This window comes from Bombina bombina, chromosome 11 (assembly GCF_027579735.1).
Source record: "Bombina bombina isolate aBomBom1 chromosome 11, aBomBom1.pri, whole genome shotgun sequence".
In the NCBI taxonomy this organism is placed as follows: domain Eukaryota; kingdom Metazoa; phylum Chordata; class Amphibia; order Anura; family Bombinatoridae; genus Bombina; species Bombina bombina.
The window spans coordinates 195,118,271-195,141,479 of record NC_069509.1 but is presented as its reverse complement, the minus strand read 5'-3'; the positions used below and the strand labels follow the sequence as shown (position 1 = coordinate 195,141,479).

At 43.4% G+C, this 23,209-nt stretch overlaps 1 protein-coding gene across 1 annotated transcript in view; it reads left to right on the top strand.

Moving 5' to 3' along the window:
* TNRC18 (trinucleotide repeat containing 18) overlaps positions 1–23,209 on the top strand; it is a 466,016-nt gene that overhangs the window by 340,448 nt on the left and 102,359 nt on the right. The window contains exons 21-23 of the mRNA XM_053694281.1: positions 6,117–6,225; positions 6,355–6,471; positions 10,183–10,344. Coding sequence (XP_053550256.1) covers positions 6,117–6,225; positions 6,355–6,471; positions 10,183–10,344 — 388 coding nt within the window. The remainder of the gene's footprint in view (positions 1–6,116; positions 6,226–6,354; positions 6,472–10,182; positions 10,345–23,209) is intronic.

Here is a 23,209-nt window from a genome sequence, read left to right as displayed (position 1 = left end):
TCCTTTCTAGGGACTCTGATAGATTCTGTAGAAATGAAAATTTACCTTGACGGAGTCCAGGTTATCAAAGCTTCTAAATTCCTGTCGGGTTCTTCATTCCATTCCGCGCCCTTTGGTGGCTCAGTGTATGTAAGTAATCGGCTTAATGGTAGCGGCAATGGACATAGTGCCGTTTGCACGCTTACATCTCAGACCGCTGCAACTATGCAGGCTCAGTCAGTGGAGCGGGGATTACACAGATTTGGCCCCTCAACTGAATCTGGACGAAGAGACCAGGGATCCTCTTCCCTGGTGGCTATCTCGGGTCCATCTGTCCAAAGGTATGACCTTCACAGGCCAGATTGGACTATTGTAACAACAAATGCCAGCCTTCTAGGTTGGGGTGCAGTCTGGAACTCCCTGAAGGCTCAGGGATCGTGGACTCAGGAGGAGTCTCTCCTTCCAATAAATATTCTGGAACTAAGAGCGATATTCAAGGCTCTTCAGGTTTGGCCTCAGTTAGCAACTCTGAGATATATCAGATTTCAGTCGGTCAACATCACAACTGTAGCTTACATCAACCATCGAGGGGGAACAAGAAGTTCCCTAGAGATGTTAGAAGTTTCAAAAATAATTCACTGGGAAGAGATTCACTCTTGCCACCTATCAGCTATCCATATCCCAGGTGTAGAGCACTGGGAGGCGGATTTTGTAAGTCGTCAGACTTTTCATCCGGGAGAGTGAGAACTCCATCCGGAGGTATTTGCACAACTGATTCTCCGTTGGGGCAAACCAGAACTGGATCTCATGGCGTCTCGCCAGAACGCCAAGCTTCCGTGTTACGGATCCAGGTCCAGGGATCCCAAGGCGACACTGGTAGATACTCTAGCAGCGCCCTGGTCTTTCAACCTGGCTTATGTGTTTCCACCGTTTCCTCTGCTCCCTCGATTGATTGCCAAGATCAAGCAGGAGAGAGCATCGGTGATTCTGATAGCACCTGCGTGGCCACGCAGGACCTGGTATGCAGATCTAGTGGACATGTCATCCTTTCCACCATGGTCTCTGCCTCTGAGACAGGGCCTTCTACTTCAGGGTCCTTTCAACCATCCAAATCTAATTTCTATGAGGCTGACTGCCTGGAGATTGAATGCTTGATTTTATCAAAGCGTGGCTTCTCCGAGTCAGTTATTGATACCTTAATACAGGCACGAAAGCCTGTCACCAGGAAAATTTACCATAAGGTATGGCGTAGATATCTTTATTGGTGTGAATCCAAGGGTTACTCATGGAGTAAGGTCAGGATTCCTAGGATTTTATCTTTTCTCCAAGAAGGTTTGGAAAAAGGATTGTCAGCTAGTTTCTTAAAGGGACAGATTTTTGCTCTGTCTATTCTTTTGCACTAGCGTCTGGCAGATGTTCCAGACGTTCAGGCATTTTGTCAGGCTTTAGTTTGAATCAAGCCTGTGTTTAAACCTGTTGCTCCACCATGGAGCTTAAACTTGGTTCTTAAGGTTCTTCAAGGAGTTCCGTTTGAACCTCTTCATTCCATAGATATCAAACTTTTATCTTGGAAAGTTCTTTTTTTTTTTTTTTTTTTGGTAGCTTTTTCCTCGGCTCGTAGAGTCTCTGAGCTATCTGCCTTACAATGTGATTCTCCTTATCTGATTTTTCATACGGATAAGGTAGTCCTGCGTACCAAACCTGGGTTCTTACCTAAGGTGGTATCTAACAAGAATATCAATCAAGAGATTGTGGTTTCATCCTTGTGTTACACAATCTGGACGTGGTCTGTGCTTTAAAGTTTTACTTACAAGCTACTAAAGATTTTCGTCAAACATCTGCTTTGTTTGTTGTCTACTCTGGACAGAGGAGAGGTCAAAAGGCTTTGGCAACCTCTTTTTCTTTTTGGCTAAGAAGCTTAATCCGCTTAGCCTATGAGACTGCTGGACAGCAGCCTCCTGAAAGGATTACAGCTCATTCCACTAGAGCTGTGGCTTCCACTTGGGCCTTTAAAAATGAGGCTTCTGTTGAACAGATTTGCAAGGCGGCGACTTGGTCTTCGCTTCATACTTTTTCAAAATTTTACAAATTTGATACTTTTGCTTCTTCGGAGGCTATATTTGGGAGAAAGGTTTTACAGGCAGTGGTTCCTTCCATTTAAGTTCCTGCCTTGTCCCTCCCTTCATCCGTGTACTTTAGCTTTGGTATTGGTATCCCACAAGTAATGGATGATCCGTGGACTGGATACACCTTACAAGAGAAAACACAATTTATGCTTACCTGATAAATTTATTTCTCTTGTGGTGTATCCAGTCCACGGCCCGCCCTGTCATTTTAAGGCAGGTAATTTTTAAATTTAAACTACAGTAACCACTACACCCTATGGTTCCTCCTTTCTCGGATTGTTTTCGGTCGAATGACTGGCTATGACAGTTAGGGGAGGAGCTATATTACAGCTCTGCTGTGGGTGTCCTCTTGCAACTTCCTGTTGGGAATGAGAATATCCCACAAGTAATGGATGATCCGTGGACTGGATACACCACAAGAGAAATAAATTTATCAGGTAAGCATAAATTGTGTTTTTGTCGAAAGGAACGAAAACGGTTAGAAGCTTTAGATTTACCCTTAGGTCTTTTATCCTGAGACAAAAAAACAACCCCCTCCAGTGACAGCTGAAATAATCAAATCCAACTGAGAACCAAATAACTTATTACCTTGGAAAGAAAGAGATAGTAATCTAGATTTATATACCATGTCAGCATTCCAATATTTGAGCCACAAAGCTCTTCTAGCTAAAATAGCTAAAGACATAGATTTAACATCAATTTTTATGATATTAAAAATGATTAGCATGTTGAAGCAAGCGAACAGTGCTAGACAAATCAGGATTAATTTCCTGTTGCGCTAAACTTTCCAACCAAAAAGTGGATGCAGCTGCATCATCAGCCATAGAAATGGCAGGCCTGAGAAGATAGCCAGAATTATTATTATTATTATCGGTTATTTGTAGAGCGCCAACAGATTCCGCAGCGCTAATATAAGCTTTCCTTAGATAAGATTCAAGTTTCCTATCTAAAGGTTATTTAAAAGAAATACTCTTCATGTAAAAGCTTATCATGACAACTATTGCATACCACAGCTAGAGATATAATCTCCACAAATTTACAACAGATGCACTTAGCATTGGTAGAACTGTTATCAGGCAGCAGGGTTCCAACAGTGGTTTCTGAGACAGGATCAGATTGAGACATCTTGCAAATGTAAGAGAAAACACAACATATAAAGCAAAATTATCAATTTCCTTATATGGCAGTTTTAGGAATGGGAAAAAAATGCAAACAGCATAGCCCTCTGGTATAGAGAAAGGCAAGAGGCATATAGGAATGGGGGTTTAAATAATGAAATTAATTTTGGGCCAAGTATGACGCACAACGCAAACTGAAATGGTTTTGGCGATAACAACATCCGGAAATGACACACTCGCGTCATTGTAGACGCAACCTTGTGCACGGAACTCAGCGTCAACTAAGACGCCGGAAATGACGAATTTGCGTCATCGGACGTACCTTCGCGCCAAAAAAAATTGCGCCAAGAATGACGCAATAAACGTTGGCATTTTGCGCCCTCGCGAGCCTAATTTTGCCCGCGAAATTTAAAGCTGTCAATTGAAAAAAGACTATACCCCAGGTAAGAAAAATATTTTCCTAAATATGTTTTTTTCCTAAATATGTTTTTCTCCCAAATATGTTTTTCTCCCAAATATGAAGTCTGCAAAAGGAAATATACATAAACCTGACTCATGGCAAATATAAGTACAATACATATATTTAGAACTTTATATTAATGCATAAAGTGCCAAACCATAGCTGAGAATGTCTTAAGTAATGAAAATATACTTACCGAAAGACACCCATCCACATATAGCAGATAGCCAAACCAGTACTAAAACAGTTATCAGTAGAGGTAAAGGAATATCATATTGTCGATCTGAATAAGGGAGGTAGGAGATGAATCTCTACGACCGATAACAGAGAACCTATGAAATAGATCTCCCGCAAGAAAAACCATTACATTCAATAGGCGATACTCCCTTCACATCCCTCTGACATTCACTGTACTCTGAGAGGAACCGGGCTTCAAAATGCTGAGAAGCGCATATCAACATAGAAATCTTAGCACAAACTTACTTCACCACCTCCATAGGAGGCAAAGTTTGTAAAACTGAATTGTGGGTGTGGTGAGGGGTGTATTTATAGGCATTTTGAGGTTTGGGAAACTTTGCCCCTCCTGGTAGGATTGTATATCCCATACGTCACTAGCTCATGGACTCTTGCCAATTACATGAAAGAAACCATTACGGCAACATAAAGCACGAAAGTCACTTACACCACAGGGTTAGCTATATCACTCCATCTCCACTCATATCCAGTGTGATAACACCTTGTGTAGAGGGCTGAATACATTTAGCATTTTAGTTTCAATCATTTGGACTTCACAGTGCTCTGTGATTGTCCTATATATCCAACATACATTTCGCTGTATCCTTATAGCTTTTTCAAATGCAAAAATTGACCTAAATTAGCAATTTCCATTATATTTTATACTCTGCATCTGGTTTAACAAGTCATTGGGAACACATTAAAGGAGAATAATATTTAAGTACAGTGTCCCTGCCTCATTTCAAAACATCTGCACACAGTATTTTTTTTTTTTATAAGCATTGTTTTGTAGTACAGGGTATATAATAAAAATGTTTATTTTCTTTGCTGTGACCTATTATGGTCTTCCGGCACCGATTTACTTATTACTGTGTTGTATGTGTGTATGATGCTCCTTTAAGTGTAGAAGTAGTGTAAGTAAATTGATGCCATGTGCTCTATTGGGTTTGGGCATAGCACTCATACATTCTTGCCATGTTTCCTGCTTTAGGTAAGGACAGGTATATTGATTCCATGTTGTGTGCCTTGTTAGGTTTGGAGGTATTGCAGGTGTGTTGGTTTCATGTTGTGTGCCTTGTTTGCTTTGGAGGTGTTGTAGGTGCTTTGATGCCTTGTGTGATGTGCCTTGTTTAATTTGGGCATAGAGTAGCTGTGTTGGTGCCGATGATATGTCTTGTTTGGTCTTGGTGAAGAGCAGCTGTATTGGTGTCATGTGATGTACCTTTGTTGGGTTTGGGCATAGAGCAGGTGTGTTGGGGCCATGTGAAGTGTCTTGTCTGGTTTGGTTGTAGAGTTGGTGTGTTGGTTTCATGTGGTGTGCTTTGTTGGGTTTGGGTGTAGAGTAGGTGTGTTGATTTCATGTGATGTGCTTTGTTGGGTTTGGGTGTAGAGCGGCTTAATCGGTGCCATGTGATGTCTTGTTGAATTTGGGTGTAGAGTAGGTGTGTTGGTGCCATGTAAAGAGCGGCTGTATTGGTGCCATGTGATGTGCCATGTTGGGTTTGGAGGTATTGCAGGTGTGTTGATGTCATGTGATGTGCCATGTTGAGTTTGGAGTTGTTGTAGGTGCTTTGATGCCTTTTTAATGTGCCTTGTTAGGTTTGGGCATAGAGTAGCTGTGTTGGTGCCGATGATCTGTCTTGTTGGGTTTGGGTGAACAGCGGCTGTATTGGTGTCATGTGATGTACCTTTGTTCGGTTTGGGCATAGAGCAGGTTTGTTGGTGCCATGTGAAGTGTCCTGTCTGGTTTGGTTGTAGAGTTGGTGTGTTGGTTTCATGTGGTGTGCTTTGTTGGGTTTGGATGAAGAGCAGCTTAATCAGTGTCATGTGATGTCTTGTTGGATTTGGGTGTAGAGTAGGGGTGTTGGTGCCATGTGAAGAGAGGCTGTATTGGTATCATGTGATGTGCTTTGTTGGTTTTTGGTAAAAAGAGGCTGTGTTGGTGTCATGAAATGTTTGATTTGTATGCTGTGCAGTGTTGTGAATGTACTTTAACCCTCTTGGAGATAAGTAAGGTGTATCATCTGCACACCTGGACCAGAGCAGCTGTTCCGCTGCTTCTCACCCTCCATATGATCTCCAGATTGCAGTGTATTACGTTTATGTTTGGGTGCCTCATGTGTTCATTATCCCTTTGTACAGCCATTCCGAAAGTGTTGGTGCTTTGTAAATAATGGATAATAATAATCCTCTGGACAGATCATTGATGTGAAGCCACCCTCAGTCCGCTTCCTGCCTGAAGGCACCAGAATTGCAGCTTATTGGAGCCAGCAGTATCGCTGCCTATACCCGGGCACCATCGTGCGAGGTAGGAACTAATTTCAGTTGGTGCTATGAAGTTTCAGTGTTTGTTTTTATGAAAACTCTAAATGATGCATTCTTGATAGATAATGTGTGAGAAATGTTGTGTAATCTACTCATTCCTTGTATTGTTTAGGGAACCAGGACATGGAAGAAGAAACAGACCTAATTACAGTGGAGTTTGACGATGGTGACACAGGGCGCATTCCTTTGTCTCATATCCGCCTGTTACCACCTGACTATAAAATACAGTGTAAGCACTGGGGAAAATTAAAGGGTTATGCATGTGGTACCACAGGCCCTTGTTGGGGGGGGGGGGGGGCTAATAGAGCTTAACAATACACTCACATACATGTGTAACATATTACTTATTACGGATGTGCATTCGTTTGTTTGTTATAAATGTCAGTTTGTAACAAATATGCACATATTTGTTTACTTTTACTAAACTATTATCTTTATGAATACACTAATTTTAAAGAATAACGAATATAATTCATAAGTGTATTAGTTATTCTTTAAGTTAGTTGTATTGCTTAACCTGTCGCGAGCTGGGGAGCTGCGCTGTGACGGACCGCCTGGTACTCCCCAAAGAGTACCTCCATCAGAACACTTCCCTTGTCCTGGACATCCCTTTATCCAGAGCAATAGCTCCTGGTATCTCCCTTTTACCGCAGTCTAAAGTTATGGAGGGGAACAGAGCTGAGGCAGCACTCAGTGGTCTGAACACAAACATGAACACTTTATTTAAAAGCAGCACACAGATTTATACAGCCTGGCATTCCAGAGTCACAGAGCTTCAGGTTGCAGAGGGCATTGGTTTAACAGTAAAGCAAACATATGAACAATACATCAAACCTCTAACAATTGTCTATTCACAGGTAAAACAGCAAAGCAAACATATGAACAATACATCAAACCTCTAACAATTGTCTACTCACAGGTAAAACAGATTAACATATCAAGTTAATTAACTGGGGAAGAAAGTTTACTCAGACAATCTGATGTTGGGCAGTTTAGTTAACATAATCACACAGGAACACAATCAGTTTACCCAGACAGACTCCTGAGACACAATCAGATCTGAAACGTAAATAAAATACATCTTAATAAGAGTTATTAATAAGAGCTGTTTTTATATTTTAAGTCCTTTATGCCCACTTGGTTTATAGAGTCACAATTGCTCCCACAAGGGGCACTCACACCCTGTACCCATCCTGTATTTGTGGATACAGGGTGACATGGACATAAGAGAGTTATGAAAGTACATGCGGTGTCCAGCATATAAAATTCCACATTTCCATGCAGTCTCATCTACTTGTTCTGGATAGGAATCTGCCATTGCTTGCAGAGAGAGGCCGACATCTCTTGGTCCCAATGCCAGCTCCTCCACTGGGATTGCTGCATGCTCCTCCGGTCCCTCTGCCAGCGTGAGGCTGCCATTCCTGTTTTCTGGGGTGCCGGTTAGGGGTGGGCAGAGGCCGACAACATTCTGCCCTGTTGCCTGCTCTTCTGTTGGGTAATCCGCATCTGACACCTCAGAGGAAATGTCAATTAGATCCACAATCTCTGGGTCCTGCTGGGGAGATAACAGGGTGACTAGGGTCCCCATGCCAGGGGTTTGGGGATCTGGGCCGACTTCCCCGTATCCCTGCACTCCACGTGTGGAGACCACTGTCTCATCCACACTTCCTGGACCAACATCTGTGGATATGAAGTCCACTAGATCCGCTGCCTCTGAAGTAAGTAAAGGACCACTTTCCAGCAGTTCTAGGTAATCCACCTCAAGGTACCATTCCTGATAGATAAGCCAGATCAGGCTCTAAGGCAAGTGCTTCCGATGGCTGTAACAGCTCCTGCCTCTTGCTTTGAATGTCCCAGAATCGATATCCCTCGGGACTGCCAAAGTCAACTTTCTCCTCAAATGCTTCCCATAATAAGCCGGGGCCACAAAGTCAACACCTTCCGGGAAATAGCGCGTTTCTGCTCTCGACTGCCACCTGTCTGCAAACCAATATAACGCTCTGTACCGATCCTCAACCTCTCTCTGCACCAGACACTTCAGTTTGGCTACCCCCTCACCTGTGGGTTGTCCTCTCAGTAAGCAGAGCCGCAAGTTCACCTGGTCCCCGAAGCGCTGTTTTGGGGAGGGCAGGACTTTGCCTCTGCGGCCATACCAATTCTCATGTGCATCTTCCCACATCTCTAGCCGAATCAGGGGTCTCCATTCCAGGCACATCTCCTCTGGAACTGGCCCTCCTAAAACAGCAAGGGCGACTTTGACCTGTTGCTCGAAGTCCCATATCGGAACTTCCCATTTAAAGGTATCTGATCCCAGCATCTCAGCTGTCTGAATATTCCGATACCTGTTGATCTGCTTCACCACCTCAGCGTTAGTTACCCGGACTACTGCTTCAGGTGGGTTGGCTCCATAGATTGATAACCTTTTCCGCACTTTGCTGTGGAATGTTTCCTCTGCATCATCTATAATCATCTGGCTGCGATCCTTCACTGGTTGCCATTGACGCATCTTTGTAGTGCTGCTTAGGGACTGATAGCTAGGCAGCACATCCCTCCAACCCAGCTTGTCCTGTGCAGAAACAGGTTCGTCAAGGTGGGTCAGCACTTGCTGCATTCACCATAGGAGCTCTGCTTCCATAGCTGCGGGTGACAGTGCCGCTCCTCCTCTGCCAGCAGGACAAGAAATCAATCCCAGCACTTGCCACCAAATGTGACGGACCGCCTGGTACCCCGAAAGAGTACCACCGTCAGAACACTTCCCTTGTCCTGGATATCCCTTTATCCAGAGCAATAGCTCCTGGTATCTCCCTTTTACAGCAGTCTAAAGTTATGGAGGGGTACAGAACTGAGGCAACACTCAGTGGTCTGAACACAAACATGAACACTTTATTTAAAAGCAGCACACATATTTATACACCCTGGCATTCCAGAGTCACAGAGCTTCAGGTTACAGAGGGAATTGGTTAAACAGTAAAGCAAACATATGAACAATACATTAAACCTCTAACAATTGTCTATTCACAGGTAAAACAGATTAACATATCTAGTTAATTAACTGGGGAGGAAATTTTACTCAGACAATCTGATGTTGGGCAGTTTAGTTAACGTAATCACACAGGAACACAATCAGTTTACCCAGACAGACTCCTGAGACACAATCAGATTTGAAACGTTAATAAAATACATCTTAACATATAAAAACAGCTCTTACTAACTATTAAGTCCTTTATGCCCACATGGTTTATAGAGTCCCAATTGCTCCCACAAGGGGCACTCACACCCTGTACCCATCCTGTATTTATTGATACAGGGTGACATGGACATAAGGCAGAGTTATAAAAGTACATGGGGTGTCCAGCATATAAAATTCCACATTTCCATGCAGTCTCTGGGTATCCTTAAGCCCATGTACCCCCTGCCCAAAGAATGTTCCATAACGGGCCCTCAGATCTTGGTGACTCACGTCACATGCACTAATCCTCTTCTTAGTGTGGCTTCCTAGTGCGCAGCAGATCCTCTCTTTAGCACAGGCAGGTTGCTCTCTAATTTGACCTCCTTTACGGAGTTCAGGGCACTGCTAATAGTAGAATTAGGTCCTGGACTGGGATTTAGTGAGCCCCCCACCTGCGCTAAAGGAGAAGAAATCCAAGACTAATGTACCTGTAGCGTGCTGGGGAGCCTGGAGTTGATGAAGAAAGAGAGGTTTAGTGTGGCTCCCCAGCTCGCTACAGGTAAGTATCAAAGGTGACAGGAGTTGGCAGCATATCGTTTTTAGCGAAAACAAATATAAATGTAAACAAATATTTAGTATTCGGTTTGTCTTAGGCAACCCAAATACCCAATGGTGCAGCACAATTTTTATGTATTTTTCATCTTTTTTTCTTCTTTTACTTCCTTTTTTCTTTCTTCTTTTTCGTCATCCTTTTTCTTTTTCATAAAACAGGTGCTGAGCCATCCCCTGCCCTTCTGGTACCTAGTGCAAAAAGGCGAAATAGAAAGTCTAGCAAAGAACAAGTTGAAGCAAAAGACGTAGGTGCAATGGGTCCTGAGGAGATGCTGGGAAAGAACAAACCACGTGCTTACAAACCAAGCAAACAGATTTCAGGTAACCTGATACAAACACAAATGAGAGCTTTTGCTTGGTCAGCGTTAAGCAGATAAATGTGTGTCTCCTGCTGTACTTTGTGATTGTGTGTGATCCATAACTGGCATGTGCTGGCTTCTGGTGCAGACACGTCATCATCTTAGACCATATAGTGCATGGAACCAATATTTCTTTCATAAAGGTGGTAATAGTCCACTATCCATTACTCCTGGGAGTTTCCTTCCCTACCACTAGGAGGCGGCAAAGAATTCCAAACTCCAAGAGTTCAATATAACCCCTCTCACCTCTCATAGTTTGTTCATGGGTACGCACTGGTACGTGTGCGCTCATTTTGGTACTTTCCAATGTCATGGAGAGTCCACAAATCCATTCTAATTACTAGTGGGAATTTAACTCCTGGCCACCAGGAGGCAAAGAACACCCCAGCAAAGCTCTAAGTATCTCTCCTACTTCCCACAATCCCCCAGTCTTTCTTTGCCTTTGTACGTCATGGAGGTGTGTGAAGATGGTGTCTGAATAAAACTAAATTTTGAATCCTTTAATTGGTAGTTTCCCTGCAAGCAAGGATTGGGGTAATGCCGTGTCCATGTAATCCTCTTGAGTAAGAGTTATGGTGGCTATTAGCTGTTGGAGGTCGGCATGGTAGTCCTTGCTTCTCCTTCAACAATTTATGCTAAACCCTATATGGAAATCCAGGGTTGGTTACTCTGCTTTTCTTTTCTCTTCAGGTCCCTGTCAGAGGTTGTCTGAATCTGTCAGACCTGAAATGCTACGCCTGTCCTGCAGCTGATGCTCCTAAGGTAAGTGCTTTTATTCCTTCTAGGTGAGAAGGCTCATACACTCTTAGGGTTAATCTCTTTTCATACTTTAATGTTGGAGCCTGGGGACATTAATTTATAAATCCTATCATAGTGTGAGGATTTTTTATTTTGGACAGATTTGGCAGGGCACTGGTGGTCTATGTGTTTTTTGCACTATTTTGGGACTTGAGGCTTGACAGGGCAGTTGTAGGCTCTTCATTTTTATTAAAATTATTGGGACTTATCAGTCTGGGAGTTATGTGAAAAAGAGGCTGTTTTTTTTTCATACTCTAGTTTAATTATTTTTTATAGCTCTTTCATGTCTGGGCTTTAACCTATTGAGACATGACAGCATTACTGGGAATTTTTATAGCGCAGCGTTATTTCTTTCATATAGGTGGTGAGAGTCCATAAGCTAGTTACTGATGGGATACACATTCCTACCAGGAGGGGGCAAAGTTTCCCAAACCTCAAATGCCTATAAATACACCTCCCACCTCACTCATACCTCAGTTTTACAAACTTTGCCTCCTTAGGAGGTGGTGAAGCAAGATGTGCTTGATTTCTTCTGTGAAAGGCGCTTCTAAGCATATTAAAGCCCAGTTCCTCTCTAAGTGCAGTGTTTGAGGGATCTGAAGAGAGTATTGACTGACGCCATGTTTTCGCCTATGTGAAAGCTTTTCATAAGGCTCTCTGTAAATCGGTTACAGGGATTCATCTGCTGCTTCCCTTTATGGATCGACAATATACTCCTCTACCATTACCTCTGCTGATATGATTCAGTACTGGTTTGGCTGTCTGCTATATGTGGATGGGTGTCTTAAAGGTAAGTATGACAGTGTATCTAACAAAGACACTCTCAGCTATGGATTAGGCACTTTTTAAGTAAAGTTATTATATATTTATATATATATATATATATATATGCCTTGAGTCAGTTGTTTAGTGTTCCTTATATATTATAGCTGCACAACAGGTTTGTTTGAGTTTGAAACATATCTTAGTATGTCTTGACATGTTTGGGGATAAAACTCCACCCCCAAATCGCCCTGTGTTTTCATTTTTTTGTTAGAAAGCTATATTCAGCATTTGTTATATCACTGCTTATTTCAGCGTTTCCTTTTTTACTCTCTCAAGCCTGCTATATATAGGAGCAAACTATTATACCTGCCTCAGAAGTTACCATAGAAACTAAGCTGCTTGACCATATTTCTACAAAAATGTGTGTATGTTGTTGAAGGCTGATCTGATTTCTTCAGCTCAATTATGTGGCTATTTTTCTTAATATTTTGTTACATTATAACTATTTTTTTGAGTATAAATGCTCTCACTGTTAATAATTCCCAGTGTAATGCAAAGGGCATTTCTGCAGCAATGAAAAATGTTATTGCTACGGCCATAGAGAAGGTTATGTCTGCTATTCCGCCTTCAAATATGTTAAAGGGTTTTGCATTATATTCTTAAATCTAGTGAATTTTGTACCGACTGACAGCATAATGACGTATCTTGATTGATTGTACTGATGGAGGTTCCTCTGATTCAGAGGATCTTACATCAGAGACAGAGATTGACAAATCTTCTTTTTTGTTTAAAATTGAATATATTTGTCCTTTTCTCTTGTAAGGTGTATCCAGTCCACGGATCATCCATTACTTGTGGGATATTCTCATTCCCAACAGGAAGTTGCAAGAGGACACCCACAGCAGAGCTGTCTATATAGCTCCTCCCCTAACTGCCATATCCAGTCATTCTCTTGCAACTCTCAACAAACATGGAGGTAGTAAGAGATAAGTGGTGAAATGTAGCTGTTATTTTGCTTCAATCAAAAGTTTATTATTTTTAAATGGTACCGGAGTTGTACTATTTTGTTCCAGGCAGAAAAATAGAAGAATCTGCCTGTGATTTCTATGATCTTAGCAGGTTGTAACTAAGATCCATTGCTGTTCTCACACATGACTGAAGAGAGAGGTAACTTCAGCGGGGGAATGGCGTGCAGGTTATCCTGCTATGAGGTATGTGCAGTTAAGATTTTTCTAGAAGATGTGAATGCTAGAAAATGCTGCTGATGCCAAATTTATGTAAGGTAAGTCTGAATACAGTGATTTAATAGCGACTGGTATCATGCTTACTTTCTGAGGTAATACTCTTTTATATATACAATATAAAACGTTTGCTGGCATGTTTAAATGTTTTTATATATACTTTGGTGATAAAACTTTATTGGGGCCTAGTTTTTTCCACGTGGCTGGCTTAAATTTGCCTAGAAACAGTTTCCTGAGGCTTTCCACTGTGTTACTGTGAGTGGGAGGGGCCTAATTTAGCGCTTTTTTGCGCAGTAACTTTTACAGACTGAGACATCCAGCTTCCTCCAGTAGTCCCCTGAATGCTATAGGACATCTCTAAAGGGCTCTTAGGCTCTCCAAAATCGTTTGATGGGGAAGGTAGGCCCACAGCAAGGCTGTGGCAGTTTGGTGTGACTGTTCAAAAAACGGATCAAAAAAACGTTTTTTTAACTAAGGGGTTAATCATCCATTTGCAAGTGGGTGCAATGCTCTGTTAGCTTATTATACACACTGTAAAAATTTCATTTGATTTACTGCCTTTTTTCACTGTTTTTCAAATTCTGACAAAATTTGTTTCTCTTAAAGGCACAGTACCGTTTTTTATATTTGCTTGTTAACTTGATTTAAAGTGTTTTCCAAGCTTGCTAGTCTCATTGCTAGTCTGTACAAACATGTCTGACATAGATGAAACTCCTTGTTCATTATGTTTAAAAGCCATGGTGGAACCCCCCCTTAGAATGTGTACCAAATGTACTGATTTCACTTTAAGCAATAAAGATCATATTCTGTCTTTAAAAAATTTATCACCAGAGGAATCTGACGAGGGGGAAGTTATGCCGACTAACTCTCCCCACGTGTCAGATGCTTTGACTCCCGCTCAAGGGACTCACGCTCAAATGGCGCCAAGTACGTCTAGGGCGCCCATAGCGTTTACTTTACAAGACATGGCGGCAGTCATGGATAATACACTGTCAGCGGTATTAGCCAGACTACCTGAATTTAGAGGAAAGCGAGATAGCTCTGGAGTTAGACGAAATACAGAGCATACTGACGCTTTAAGAGCTATGTCTGATACTGCCTCACAATATGCAGAAGCTGAAGGAGGAGAGCTTCTTTCTGTGGGTGATGTTTCTGACTCAGGGAAGATGATGCAACCTGATTCTGATATCTCTACATTTAAATTTAAGCTTGAACACCTCCACGTGCTACTCAGGGAGGTTTTAGCTGCTCTGAATGACTGTGATACAATTGCAGTGCCAGAGAAATTGTATAGACTGGATAAATACCATGCAGTGCCGGTGTGCACTGATGTTTTTCCAATACCTAAAAGGTTTACAGAAATTATTACTAAGTAATGGGATAGACCAGGTGTGCCGTTCTCTCCCCCTCCTATTTTTAGAAAAATGTTTCCAATAGACGCCACCACACGGGACTTATGGCAGACAGTTCCTAAGGTGGAGGGAGCAATTTCTACTCTAGCAAAGCGTACTACTATCCCTGTCGAGGACAGTTGTGCTTTCTTAGATCCAATGGATAAAAAGTTAGAGGGTTACCTTAAGAAAATGTTTATTCAACAAGGTTTTATCCTACAGCCCCTTGCATGCATTGCTTCTGTCACTGCTGCTGCGGCGTTCTGGTTTGAGTCTCTGGAAGAGGCTTTACAGGTAGCAACTCCATTGGATGACATACTTGACAAGCTTAGAGCACTTAAGCTAGCCAATTCTTTTGTTTCTGATGCCATTGTTCATTTGACTAAACTAACGGCTAAGAATTCTGGTTTTGCTATCCAGGCGCGCAGAGCGATATGGCTTAAATCATGGTCAGCTGACGTTACTTCAAAGTCTAAGCTGCTTAACATTCCCTTCAAGGGGCAGACCCTATTCGGGCCTGGTTTGAAGGAGATTATTGCTGATATCACTGGAGGAAAAGGTCATGCCCTTCCTCAGGATAGGTCCAAATCAAGGGCCAAACAGTCTAATTTTCGTGCCTTTCGAAACTTCAAGGCAAGTGCGGCATCAACTTCCTCTAATGCAAAACAAGAGGGAACTTTTGCTCAGTCCAAGATGGTCTGGAGACCTAACCAGACCTGGAACAAGGGTAAGCAGGACAAAAAGCCTGCTGCTGCCTCTAAGACAGCATGGAGGAACGGCCCCCTACCCGGTAACGGATCTAGTAGGGGGCAGACTTTCGCTCTTTGCCCAGGCGTGGGCAAGAGATGTCCAGGATCCCTGGGCGTTGGAAATTATATCCAAGGGATATCTTCTGGACTTCAAGGCTTCCCCCCCAAAAGGGAGATTTCACCTTTCACAATTATCTGCAAACCAGATAAAGAGAGAGGCATTCTTACACTGTGTACAAGACCACCTAGTTATGGGAGTGATCCATCCAGTTCCAAAGGAGGAACAGGGACAGGGATTTTACTCAAATCTGTTTGTGGTTCCCAAAAAAAGAGGGAACCTTCAGACCAATTTTGGATCTAAAGATCTTAAACAAATTCCTCAGAGTTCCATCATTCAAGATGGAGACTATTCGTACCATCCTACCTATGATCCAGGAGGGTCAATACATGACTACAGTGGATTTAAAGGATGCTTATCTTCACATTCCGATACACAAAAATCATCATCGGTTTCTCAGGTTTGCCTTCCTAGACAGGCATTACCAGTTTGTAGCTCTTCCCTTTGGGTTAGCTACAGCCCCAAGAATTTTTACGAAGGTTCTGGGGTTGCTTCTGGCGGTCCTAAGGCCGCAGGGCATAGCAGTGGCCCCTTATTTAGACGACATCCTGATTCAGGCGTCAAACTTCCAAATTGCCAAGTCTCATATGGACATAGTGTTGGCATTTCTGAGGTCGCATGGGTGGAAGGTGAACGAGGAAAAGAGTTCTCTATCCCCCCTCACAAGAGTTTCCTTCCTAGGGACTCTGATAGATTCTGTAGAAATGAAAATTTACCTGACGGAGTCCAGGTTATCAAAACTTCTAAATTCCTGCCGTGTTCTTTATTCCATTCCTCGCCCTTCGGTGGCTCAGTGCATGGATGTAATCGGCTTAATGATAGCGGCAATGGACATAGTGCCGTTTGCACGCCTACATCTCAGACCGCTGCAACTCTGCATGCTCAGTCAGTGGAATGGGGATTACACAGATTTGTCCCCTCTACTAAATCTGGATCAAGAGACCAGGGATTCTCTTCTCTGGTGGCTATCTCGGGTTCATCTGTCCAAAGGTATGACCTTTCGCAGGCCAGATTGGACAACTGTAACAACAGATGCCAGCCTTCTAGGTTGGGGTGCAGTCTGGACCTCCCTGAAGGCTCAGGGATCGTGGACTCAGGAGGAGTCACTCCTTCCAATAAACATTCTGGAACTAAGAGCGATATTCATCCGGGGGAGTGGGAACTCCATCCGGAGGTGTTTGCACAATTGGTTCATCGTTGGGGCAAACCAGAACTGGATCTCATGGTGTCTCGCCAGAACGCCAAGCTTCCTTGTTACGGATCCAGGTCCAGGGACCCCAAGGCAACGCTGATAGATGCTCTAGCAGCGCCTTGGTCCTTCAACCTGGCTTATGTGTTTCCACCGTTTCCTCTGCTCCCTCGTCTGATTGCCAAGATCAAGCAGGAGAGAGCATCAGTGATCTTGATAGCGCCTGCGTGGCCACGCAGGACTTGGTATGCAGATCTAGTGGACATGTCATCTTTTCCACCATGGACTCTGCCGCTGAGACAGGACCTTCTACTTCAAGGTCCTTTCAACCATCCAAATCTAATTTCTCTGAGGCTGACTGCCTGGAGATTGAACGCTTGATTTTATCAAAGCGTGGTTTCTCCGAGTCAGTCATTGATACCTTAATTCAGGCACGAAAGCCTGTTGCCAGGAAAATCTATCATAAGATATGGCGTAAATATCTTTATTGGTGTGAATCCAAGGGCTACTCATGGAGTAAGGTCAGGATTCCCAGGATATTATCTTTTCTCCAAGAAGGATTGGAGAAAGGATTGTCAGCTAGTTCCTTAAAGGGACAGATTTCTGCACTATCTATTCTTTTGCACAAGCGTCTGGCGGATGTCCCAGACGTTCAGGCATTTTGTCAGGCTTTAGTTAGAATCAAGCCTGTGTTTAAACCTGTTGCTCCACCTTGGAGCTTAAATTTGGTTCTTAAAGTTCTTCAGGGGGTTCCGTTTGAACCTCTTCATTCCATAGATATCAAACTTTTATCTTGGAAAGTTCTTTTTTTGGTAGCTATTTCCTCGGCTCGTAGAGTTTCCGAGTTATCTGCCTTACAATGTGATTCTCCTTATCTGATCTTCCATGCAGATAAGGTAGTTCTGCGTACCAAACCTGGGTTTTTACCTAAGGTGGTATCTAATAAGAATATCAATCAAGAGATTGTTGTTCCGTCTTTGTGTCCTAATCCTTCTTCAAAGAAGGAACGTCTATTACACAATCTGGACGTGGTTCGTGCTTTAAAGTTTTACTTACAAGCTACTAAAGATTTTCGTCAAACATCTGCTTTGTTTGTTGTCTACTCTGGACAGAGGAGAGGTCAAAAGGCTTCGGCAACCTCTCTTTCTTTTTGGCTAAAAAGCATAAGCTTAGCCTATGAGACTGCTAGCCAGCAGCCTCCAGAAAGGATTACAGCTCATTCTACTAGAGCTGTGGCTTCCACATGGGCCTTTAAAAATGAGGCTTCTGTTGAACAGATTTGCAAGGCGGCGACTTGGTCTTCGCTTCATACTTTTTCAAAATTCTACAAATTTTTTTGCTTCTTCGGAGGCTATTTTGGGAGAAAGGTTTTACAGGCAGTGGTACCTGCCTTGTCCCTCCCTTCATCCGTGTACTTTAGCTTTGGTATTGGTATCCCACAAGTAATGGATGATCCGTGGACTAGATACACCTTACAAGAGAAAACATAATTTATGCTTACCTGATAAATTTATTTCTCTTGTGGTGTAACCAGTCCACGGCCCGCCCTGTCATTTTAAGGCAGGTATTTTTTAATTTTAAACTACATTCACCACTGCAACCTATGGTTTCTCCTTTCTCAGTTTGTTTTCGGTCGAATGACTGGATATGGCAGTTAGGGGAGGAGCTATATAGACAGCTATGCTGTGGGTGTCCACTTGCAACTTCCTGTTGGGAATGAGAATATCCCACAAGTAATGGATGATCCGTGGATTATGTTTTTATTTACTTTAGGGATTGAGGAGCCTAAAACTCCTGATGATAGACCTAGTAATCGTTTTTAAATTTTTTATTTAAGACTACTGATATTACTCCTAAAGTATTTCCTATTTTAGACGCTATCTCTAATCTAATTGCTAAATAATGTCTAAGCCTGGTACTTCTTTTAATCCTTCTTCTTGGTTTTAAAAATTGTATCCTTTACCTATTGCTAATTTGGAGCTTTGGGAAACAGTCCCTAAAGTTGATAGGGCTATTTTCACTCTTGCCAAAGGTACTACTATTCCTACTTCTTTTTCATCCTAATGGGAAAGAGTCCACAGCCTCATTCATTACTTGTGGGAAATAAGAACCTGGCCACCAGGAGGAGGCAAAGACACACCAGCCAAAGGCTTAAATACTCCTCCCACTTCCCCTATCCCCAGTCATTCTTTGCCTTTCATCCCAGAAGGTTGGCAGACAAGTGTCAGAAGTTTTATTTTTTAAAGAAAATACTTTTATTAATTTTTACGTAAATTGTGTCTCTCATGGAGGGTAGTACTCTTCGCATTGGGACAGGAGTTTTAAGTGTCCTGTTAGTGTCTCAGTAAGGGCCTGGGCGAATGTTAGAGTCCGGAGATGCAGTGGGAGTTCCCTCTGGGACACCATCCCGATTCATATTAACAGCTCCTCTAGCACTTTGCGTTGCTGATCCTTCACTTCGCTATCTGCTGTCTTCTCTCAAGTCCATGATGGAGGTGACACTACTATCCGTCACACTTGAAGGGCCGTGTTCCTGTTCCACGGCGTAGATTCCGGTAAGATCGTTTCATTTTATCAATATGAATGTTATGTGACAGATAGGTATGGGTCTCAGTTAGTCTCCTCTATACGGATCTGGGAATCATGGGATAATTCCTTCCTTAGGGGGGATTTGTGAACAGGGTGGGGTTCCTTAATCATGTTTCTTATGTGATCTCCCTGCTTTGTGTAGTGGGTATTGGCTCTGGGGCTGAGAGAATTGCTTGAATGATTTAGTGGGGCCTAGTTGCCGTATTTTTTTGGTGCTTTTTTGGACTTTATGGTTCACCTTATGACCGGGCGTTGTTACGCTGGGTTTTTACGCTTCCGCATTCCTGGCCGTGTGGTGACGAAGACTTTCTGCTTCGTTTGGATCTGGTCATAGGAGGTGGTGAGTGCCCCCCAGCCATTGTGGGTGTCAGGTGCCGTTTGTTTTTTTTATATTGTCCTTATTTTCTCTTTGGTTTTAACCATGGAGGATTCTGAAGCTGAGACTTTCGTTTCTGATTCCGATTCTTCCTCTTGTGAGGAAGGTGCTTCGGCCCCACTGACGCAAGTTTATCAGTCCTGTCTCTTGTGCCTTCTTAGAGCACCTGGTTCCTCGGGCTCGGGGAACCAGGGGCCTATTGAGCCATCAGCCTCTGAGGGCTCTGTCCCTCAAACAGCGGATTCCCAATAGCACCATTCCTCTACATTTGCGGGTAACCTTAATGTTAATTCTCCCTCCACACAGGGTGGTTGGTTTCCCCTGGAGATGGCGGGTCATTTCAATATATTGATGGCGCTGGTTCGCCTGCAGGATCCGGAGGTTTCTGCGTGGTTGTGTTCTTGCCCGATTTATCCCGGGTGTCCAGACTTCGGGTGGGTCTATTCAGTTCCCTCCAGGGGTGAATATTCCTCCATGTTGCACCTTTCATTATCGGATCGTGCGGCTGCGTGTTCTACTCAGTCGTCTTTTTGACTTATTGGGGGACCCTCTCCTCTATCAGGGGAATGTGTCCTCAAATGGTGCTTTGAGCTAGACTATTGGAGATGTTGATACTCTCCTCTCGGTCGCTCGTGTCCTTTCCCAGAGTTTTTTTGGCGGATGCCTTCGGGCTGCCTTATTTTCTTTCATCTGGTCTTTCATCTGGTTATCTAATATTTTTTTTATTTGATTATTCCTTCGGGAAATTCTGGGATGGATTTTCTTTTTTTTTTTTACCTCCTTGGAAGTTGGGTCCGGAGTTTGTTTGCACTTTGTTGTGTTGTCAGTGACGCCTGTTGCACCTGCGGGTCCGGCAGGACCTTGAGTGTTTTGTTTTATTGTTTGTTTTCACAAACTGCTCTATACATCTATATCCGGACCCTTCTGGTCCGTATACCGGGAGATTGGGCATGCCACTCTATTCCCGGAGCTTGGTTGGTGGCTTCCGCCGCGTCGCTTTGGGTCTCCTTTCAGGGGGACAGGGCCTTCTCCACTAGTGCGATTTTTTGGCCTTGGTCTTCTTGGGTGGTTTAGACTCCTTAGGTCTTTGGACCTCGTTTTGTTCCACTTTTAATGGATCCTCTTCGTGGATTAGCGGTGATTGGTATGCGAGACATAGTGGGATAATGCCTGCATTCTCTGTGATCCGGCATCGGTGCTGTGGGGTGGCTAGCCTGTGACTTGCAATGCGGGGGCCTGGTTTGCCTTCTTCGCTGCTGGAGGTCTCTTCTAGCTGGAACCCGGTTTTATTGGGGTCGCCTTGTTTCGGTTTTGGTTCTGTTTTTTTCCAGAATTTTATATACCCTTTTCGGGTCGGGCGCCGACGTGGGACCCTAGTTTCTGAATGTTGCGCAGTTTGGCTCTGTGTAGTGGGTTCTATCGCATTGAGATTGGTTCTTCTTGTTCTCTCTTTAGAGAGCCTGGTCCCCTTATTATGGCTGCTCTGGGCCTTTGTTTTCTGTGTGGGAATGTGTTCTGGACTTCCTTTGGGGTCCGTTGTTCTGGTGCTCTGACCTTGCATCAGCATTCCTGTGTAGTGCCTTGGTAAGGGTCACTTTGTCCTCATATTTTCTTCACCGGTATCTGTTGTGGGGCCCCGAGATTGCTACCTCGACTAGTCTCTGCTCCTTTGGGGGCTGGCTTGTTTTGGGTTCGTTTTGACTCCTGTGTCAAGTTTTGTGTCTGGGGGGGGGGGGTCAAGGTTTCCCTTGTCCTCAGTCTTCCCTTGGGGGACTTCTTTTCTCTGGGGGTGTGATCCTATTTGTCCCTAGTTCAGGGATGGAGATGCCCTTGGGAATGGACTTCTGGGTTTGGTGTTCCTCTGGTTCTGGTGGGACTCTGCCTGTGTTTCTATTCACACACTTTCGAGGTGGCTGGTGGTGTTCCTCCCTCTCGTTCAAGGGGGGGCTGGGTCTCTGTCCCTGGACTTTCACTGTCGTTGACAGGTTGGTCTTTCTGTGTGTGGGCGGTCCTCGTTGCGGTGGTTCTGCGGTTGTTGAGGACATCCCTGTTTATCTCAGGATCCTAAGCTGTGGTTCTGGTCATCTTTTGACTTTTCAGCTGTCTGTTTCTTTTAGATGCAATGGGTCCCTGTTGAGGTGCTCTCTGAGCTCTCGGGGGGGGGGGGTTGGATCTCTGATGTTGTTTTTTGCTTTTTCCTTTTCTCCTTGGTTCCCTCCAGCTGGGGAGCTGGACAAGAGTTTTGTTTTCCCCTTTTATTTGTGGCTGCACTATAGCGTGCTACTTAGTCGTCGGTTTTCTGTTACTTGAGATACTTTTTGTTCTCTTTCGGTCTCCGACTTGGTTGTGTTTGGCTGATGCCCTTTTTTTTGCATTTCATGAGTCTTTCTGGAGTCTCCCGAGCTAGTTTGATCTGTCTTTTGGAAGATGGGGTTCTGGTTAGTTATCCCTCTACCTTGCTTCTTCCTTTGGGGAGTTGTTGGTCAGGGTTCCCTTATGGTGGCAAGTTTATGGGATCTGAAAAAATGAAAAAGAAAATGAAATTATCAGGTAAGCATAATTTATGTTTTTAAACCCTTTAGATAGAAAACTCGAATCTTATCTTAGAAGGGCATATTTGCATACTGACTTAATTCTTAGACCAGTTATATCTATCTATCTCTGATGTTGCTGCTGCCTCTATATTTTGGTTGGACAGTTTAGCTCAGCAGTTGTCTTTAGACCCAGAATTATCTAACATTCTTCTCTAACTTTACCATGCAAATCATTTTATTTGCGAAGCGATCTTTTGATGTTGTGAAACTTAACATCAAATCTATGTCTTTAGCTATTCTTACTAGAAGAGCTTTATGGCTTAAATCTTGGAATGCTGACATAGTATCTAAACAAGATTGCTATCTCTTTCTTTTCAAGGTAAATAATCTTTCTTTCCTAAGATATGGTGAGTCCACAACGTCATCAATTACTAGTGGGAATATCACTCCTGGCCAGCAGGAGGCGGCAAAGAGCACAACAGCAAAGTTGTTAAAGTGAAGGTCAATTTTGATGAATTGGTGCCCGGTTTTTAATAATCCTATTAAAAACAAGGGCACTTTAATTCCACAAAATTGACATTTCAAGCGTTTTCTTAAAAAACGTACCTTTTAATCCTGAGAGCCACTGCAGCGCTTCCTCCGCCAATCGCAAATCCTCACGGGTCCAAAATGACGAATCCGGCTTCATCCAATCACGGCTTTCCCTCAGGCCATGATCCCCCGGGGGGAAACGCTGTGATTAGAGCAAGCCGGATTCGTCATTTCTGACGTAAGCAGAGGCTTCCGACGGCTGGGGGAATCAATGGAGCAGCTTTCAGGATTAAAAGGTACGTTTTTGATTAATTAAAGTGCCCTTGTTTTTAATAGGATTATTAAAACCGGGCACTTAGTCATCAAAATTGACCTTCACTTTAAGTGTCACTCCCCTACCCATAAACCCCAGTCATTCTCTTTGCCTCTGTCAGTGGAGGAGGTGAAGTTCTGGTGTCGAAAGAAAAATGGATTTCTTTCGCTACAAGCAAGTTTTCTGGGTTTAGCCGTAGTCCACGTCAATCCCTTCAGTAGGGTAGTGGTTGC